Source organism: Oncorhynchus masou, chromosome 20 (assembly GCF_036934945.1).
Source record: "Oncorhynchus masou masou isolate Uvic2021 chromosome 20, UVic_Omas_1.1, whole genome shotgun sequence".
In the NCBI taxonomy this organism is placed as follows: Eukaryota; Metazoa; Chordata; class Actinopteri; order Salmoniformes; family Salmonidae; genus Oncorhynchus; species Oncorhynchus masou.
In genome coordinates this window covers 9,728,883-9,735,360 of record NC_088231.1, presented here as the reverse complement: position 1 = coordinate 9,735,360, position 6,478 = coordinate 9,728,883, and the positions used below count along the sequence as shown (strand labels likewise).

Sequence of the window (6,478 nt, the reverse complement as noted above, 5' to 3'; positions counted from 1 at the left end):
TTAAGAGGCCAAGCAATAGGACAGACGCTGACCAGCCGTATGCCTGCCCCAGATGTGGGAAGAGCTTTGCTGAGGCAAGGTATGTGAAGCAGCACCAGACTGCTCACACCAAGGAGAGGCCCTTCAAATGCAAACTATGTTCCAAGAGCTTCTCCTTCCTGAGTTACCTCATTAGACATAGGTGTGCCCACAATGGGAAGAAATCGTAGCAATTCTTTAGATGAAATATTATAGTTATCATGTGAAGTGTCCTGGGCTAAGAGTTTTTATTTCTAAGAGTTGAGCATCTGGGTATGCTAACATTCTTACATAATACAGATTTGTTGTTTGGTGTGCTGGCATAGCTGAAACACTGTCCTTGAAGTCTAACACTATATGAAAACAGTGTATTCAAAAAGTATTCAGACCCTATACTCAGTACTTTATTGAACCACCTTTGGCAGCGATTAGAGCCTCGAGTCTTTTTGGGTATGAAGCTTCAAGCTTGGCACACCTGATTTTGGGGAGTTTCTCCCATTCTTCTCTGCAGATCCTCTCAAGCTCTGTCAGGTTGAATAGTGGGCGTTGTTGCACAGCTATTTTAAGGTCTCCAGCGATGTTCGATGGGGTTGAAGTCCGGGCTCTGGCTGGGCCACTCAAGGACATGCAGAGACTTGTACCAAAGCCACTCCTGTGTTGTCTTGGCTGTGTGCTTAGGGTCATTGTCCTGTTGGAAGGTGAACCTTCACCCCAGTCTGGGGTTCTGAGCGCTCTGGAGCAGGTTTTCATCAAGAATCTTTCTGTACTTTGCTCTGTTCATCTTTCCCGCGACCCTGACTAGTCTCCCAGTCCCTGCTGCTGAAAAACTGTAGGGATGGAGCCAGGTTTCCTCAAGACGTGACGCTTGGCATTCAGGCCAAAGTGTTCAATCTTGATTTTATCAGACCAGAGAATCTTGTTTCTCATGGTCAGAATCTTTTAGATGCCTTTTGGCAAACTCCAAGTGGGCTGTCATGTGCCTTTTACTGAGGAGTAATTCCTTCGACCTCATGGCTTGGTTTTTGCTCTGACATGCACTGTCAACTGTGGGACCTTACATAGACAGGTGTGTGCCTTTCTAAATCATGTCTAATCAATTGAATTTACCACAGGTGGAGTCCAATCAAATTGTAGAAACGTATCAAGGATGATCAATGGAAATCGGATGCACCGGAGCTCAATTTCGAGTCTCATAGCAAAGGGGCTGAATACTTGTAAATAAACAAGGTAAATAAGGTATTTGTTTGTAATAAATTTGAAAAAATGTCTAAAAACCTGTTTTCGCTTTGTCATTATGGGGTATTGTGTGTTGATTGAGGAAAATAATGAATTTAATCAATTTTAGAATAAGGCTAAAGTAACAAAATGTGTGAAAAGTGAAGGGGTCTGAATACTTTCCACTGTATATTCCCCCTTTGAATTTTTTTTTTTACCTTTGTTCTAGTCAACAAATATAATGTCCCTCCCAACATTATTTTGCATAATCAGGTGGTACCTGTTCCTTTATGTACTATAATTAGGTGATCAAATCTGTTAATGAGAAATCATGTCCTTCTGATATGTTTACTTTTTATGTACTTGTTTATCCTTTAGAATAAAACGTGGCCTCATTTTTCTTCGAACGTATGAAAGATTCCACGGCCATTGTCAAAATTGGCTATATCATACAATTGAATGAAAACAAATGAGCTTTTTAATTTAAGGTTCGTTTTAAAATCAAATGTTAAGCAGATACATTGTAGAAATAGGCAGGCTTTAGACATAATTATGACTTTGGCTGTGGATACTAGTGGATACTAGTGAAAGATACTGATCATGATTCGGTTTTACGTGTAATTCAAGAACATCGCACAGACCCTTTATTTAGCCACACCCTTCTATGACGCCTACTAATAATATAATTTGTCTTCTGTGTAAACGGAAGTAAATTACGAAGAACAATTTCCACGTTAGCGTGTTTATTAACACCATGGCACTTAAAATGATTCATTTAACAGCACAGAATCACATACTTACCCTATGTAGTCTTTAATACACGTTGGAGACAGGAATTGGGGATAACTAGTTAATGCTAGCTGCTAACGTTAGCTAACAATGGCTGACGGTATGGTTTTTCACACTCAAATAGCCTCCATTATGGAGATGCTAGCGAATGCAGCCGTGTCAGAGATCTGTAAACTCGTAGACGATGACTATGCAGTGTTTCGTTTGGCAATAACTCAAACCCAGAAAGAAAACAGGGCATTGCGGAGGAAACTACAGCTATTTGAACTGAAGATGGCACGGGAGCGCGTCCTAGCCAGTCGTCCCAATAGTGTCAAGATTCTCGACCGGTACAGAGCAATGGCTAGAGGTATATTCTGCCGAGGGTACGCGGCCTGTCGCGGTTCATATATAGCTCAGTGCCCGTCTCTTCGTTCTGCACGTGTTCAGATGTTACCCAGAATTGGGTCTTGGTCAGTTGTTGGATAGTATGCAATAATGCCCCTGATTATTTAGCTATCTTGCGCAAAGACACTATCATATTCTAATCAGATTCTTGATGTGCTGCATTTCCTATTATTTACTCAATGAAAACAATGAACATAAAACATCAATAAATAAATAGTATATCAAGAAGTTATGAGAAGTGTTACCTTAAAATCGTTGCCAATTCTAGACAGTGTCAATAGGGTACAATATAGCATTGACAGTACTGAACTTAACCCCATCTTTCCCTCAATCACTCTCACAGGTGAAGGACATTTCCCTAAAGGCCACAGGAGCTTTGTGAAGCCAGGGGGACACAATACATGGGGAGATGACCAACCAATCACTGTTGATGAGGGGAGTGGAATCACAACCCAGCACATTATCGAGATAGAGGTTAGTGTAATAGTGTTACATAAAAAATGCTAATTTTTGCTAAATCAATAGCCCATTAATTTCAGCAAGGCTTTCTTCAGCTATTGACTTCCGTACATGCACATCTACCATAGGGGAGCTTGTTTGACTTCCCTACGACATTATCCAATTTAAGTAATAACCTCATCTCTTCTTGTGTCAGTCTGCAGATGCAGGTCCTGGGGTCAAGCAGGAGAGGTCTGAAGGAGAGGAGGACCCACGTCACAGCAGAGTCATCCAGACTAGAGCGGCTGAAGTGCACTCTGTAGCCACGGAGGACCCCACCACAGTGCAGCCCAGGAACCAACGCAGCGTCACGGAGGTCAGAGACAGACACAAGTCAGAGACAGACACAGAGACTTTAACTGTAACACAAAGGCTTTTACACACAGGATCTGACCACAGATCAGACCCAGAGCGACTGGGGCTGGGGCCACTGGGCTGTCCTCCTGCTCCCGGTTCAGAGTATTTACTTTACGGTAACCCAAGCATGATGTCTGTTAATTCCCATCCGGACTCAGGTGACGCATCAGAGATTGGCAATGATCCGTCTTGTTCTTACGCTACAGAGATGGACCCTGGCAACATGCGTTTGGGTTTAGAGACACACACTGATCTGTCTAGAGGGAACTGGAACCGGTACAGTAGTAGTGTATACTCGGAAGGGTGCCTAGATGAGAAAGGGGAGGGTCTGGTTGTAGAGGAAGTGACTGTGAAAGTGGAGGGCGACGATCCTCCCACATGGAATGCAGATAGTCACAGAGGAGACGGACACTCACAGGGCGGAGATTTCTTAAATTACAGGGGAAGCTTAGAGACAAATCAAAATGTTGCGACCCACTCCCCTTTACACGAACTCAGGGATCACGACCCAGTGTCCACGTCGATGGGGCCTTCCGATTCACACGGCCGCGTTTTTTTCGATCAGGTATTGAAATCAAACGACAGGGCTAGAGCCCAGGCTCTGGGAGAGGGAGAAACATTAGGCGGTAGTAAAGAGAAACGGTTCCTCTGCAGGTTCTGTAATAAAGGCTTCAGCTGCCCCCAGAAGGTGGAGATCCACCAGAGGGTCCACACAGGGGTGAAACCCTTCAGCTGTAACCAGTGTCACATGTGCTTCGCCCAGGCTGGCAACCTGAAGAGGCACCAGAGGGTCCATACAGGAGTGAAACCCTTCAGCTGTACCCAGTGTCCCATGTGCTTTGCCCAGGCTGGTGACCTGAAGAGGCACCAGAGGGTCCACACAGGGGAAAAACCCTACAGCTGTACCCAGTGTCCCATGCACTTCGCCCAGGCTGGTCACCTGAAGATGCACCTGAAGGTCCACACGGGAGAAAGGCCATTTGCCTGTACGCACTGCGGGAAGAGGTTTTCAGAGAGGAGCTACCTCAGGATACACCAGCAGAAAAAACATTCCACTCTATAAAATATAAAGTTACCATTCCAATCGATAGCTTCTGATGTTTAGATCCTACCCTTTATTAAAGACAAAGATTAATTGTCATTGTTGTCAACTGAAAAGACCCACAGGTGCATTTGGAATAATGAGAGTAACAGATTTCAGTGTTTAATATACCTGAGTAGAATATTGCAATCGGACATTGTGATACATTGTATAATACTGTATGATATACTGTATAACCCTAAACAAGTCTGTTACATAGTGTTTGTACTGTGTAGGATATGATGTTCACAAATGCCTGTTTCATTACTTCCATTCAACTACTATTTTTTTCCCCCAAGACACTCTTAATGAGAAAATGAATGCAGTTTATTCACTTCATGCAGAGGTTTAGTTGAGACGTGTATGTGTGGTTTTCATATGGTGTATTTAACGACTTCCTCCCGGGATTGAACTTTTTCTGTTGTAAAGTGATATCCCAAGTATAAATACAAGTCTAAATAAAAAAAAATGTTTTGAGCAAAAGTTTTTTGGAACACAACTGCAAACTTCAAGGAGTAGGGCATTCAAGGAGTTGGTTTGATAGGAAGTTGCGATACCATCTGCCTAGTGAACAAAAGAGGAAAGCCCACCCACTTGTGCTATGTCCTGGACCACCTATTGAGATGTGCCTTTTAAGTAAATCCACTGTTAAATGAGGTGAAAAGGAGACTGGATTGCCACCTTAACACTTGTTCATGTTTAATAAACACAAAATTAGACTTTTCATTCTAAGACTCATTGAGACTCTCTTTAATATACATCACATCCCATCACCCTATTCTGCATGCACCCGACAGTGCTTTATAACCATTATAGACTTACTTAATATAGGCAGACTTACCCACACATTAACAAACACCTACTGTATATGTCAAAATAGTTTTCAGGTTTGTCTGATGACTTTTGATTTATCATAGCCAACTTACTTTTACCCACAACATCATATTTATGTCCACCATGATGGGTTTAACAACAATGAAGTCATTCTGTAACTACAGTATAGGACTCAAACGTAGTGGGGGTGGGTAAACACTCCATGTTGAAAGAGTGTTTATCTGTGTGTACGTACCTGAGGGAGTGTATGTCTGTGTAATCTGTATCACCTCTCTTCCAGGAGGAGGAGGGTGTGAGGTCTAGACTACACCTCCTCCTGAACCCACAGAGGAAACACACACAGTCACACTGAGGTGAGCCACTGTAAACAATTGTCTGCATGGTATTAAGTCAGATCCAATATCCACAAAGCAACTCAGAGTAGAAATGCTGATCTAAGATCAGATTTGCCTTTTAGATAATTATGAATAAGACTATGTAGACAGGTGGGGACCTGATACTTGATCAGCACTTCTACTCTGAGACTCTTTGCGGATATGGGACCATGCTTTTGAATTATCAAACCATTAAAGAGTGTCAAGTAATCAAATCATCTATCACTTTTTCCAAATCAACTACCATGTTTGCATAATACTCATAGCAACCCCTTATTTTCCAAACAGAATATGTTCCATAGCAGGGTGCTCATATCAGATTTCTTGATCCCACATCCTCTCACTCTGTATCTCTTACAGTCAGTAGACATGGGGGATGGGAAGCCTGATCTGCTGCTGGTCAAAGAGGAGACAATAGATGACTGACCAATGAGTATTGATCTGCTGAGTGGACTAAAGATGGGGGAGCAAGGTAAGGGAGAAATACATATAACCTACATACAGTAATAGAGCTTCAATGCGATGCCATCTTCGATTCCCAGACCGGTGCAGCCAAGGGCCCAAAGCACATCAGCAAGCAGGCCAGGACCAGAGGCGACATAGTGGAGGGGGGATGCGGTGGGATTGTTTAAGATACTCTTTGAAGAGGTAGAGTTTCAGATGTTTTCGGGAAGATGGGCAAGGATTCTGCTGGCCTAGCTTCAGGACAAAGCTGGTTCAGGGCATAAAATTAACACCTGCTACACCGGTAGATTTAGGTATTGGCGGGTAAGATTTTCTATTTCACCTGCCACGTTGGCGAGTGGTCAATTTCCAGGGCCAGCATTACATTTACAAATAAAAATAGTCAAACATCAAGTATGAGCAGATCTATTTTGTTTCATAGTTGCTAATCGCACAAAGAAATAGGAATCCTATATCCCAA

At 42.9% G+C, this 6,478-nt stretch overlaps 1 protein-coding gene across 1 annotated transcript; it reads left to right on the top strand.

Moving 5' to 3' along the window:
• The first annotated feature begins 2,112 nt into the window (after positions 1-2,112).
• LOC135506909 (zinc finger protein 69 homolog) lies at positions 2,113-5,059 on the top strand. Its single transcript, XM_064926338.1, has 3 exons — positions 2,113-2,371; positions 2,753-2,883; positions 3,065-5,059. Exons 1-3 carry the CDS (start codon positions 2,113-2,115, stop codon positions 4,325-4,327), a joined length of 1,653 nt encoding a protein of 550 aa, XP_064782410.1. The 3' UTR covers positions 4,328-5,059.
• Positions 5,060-6,478: the final 1,419 nt, after the last annotated feature.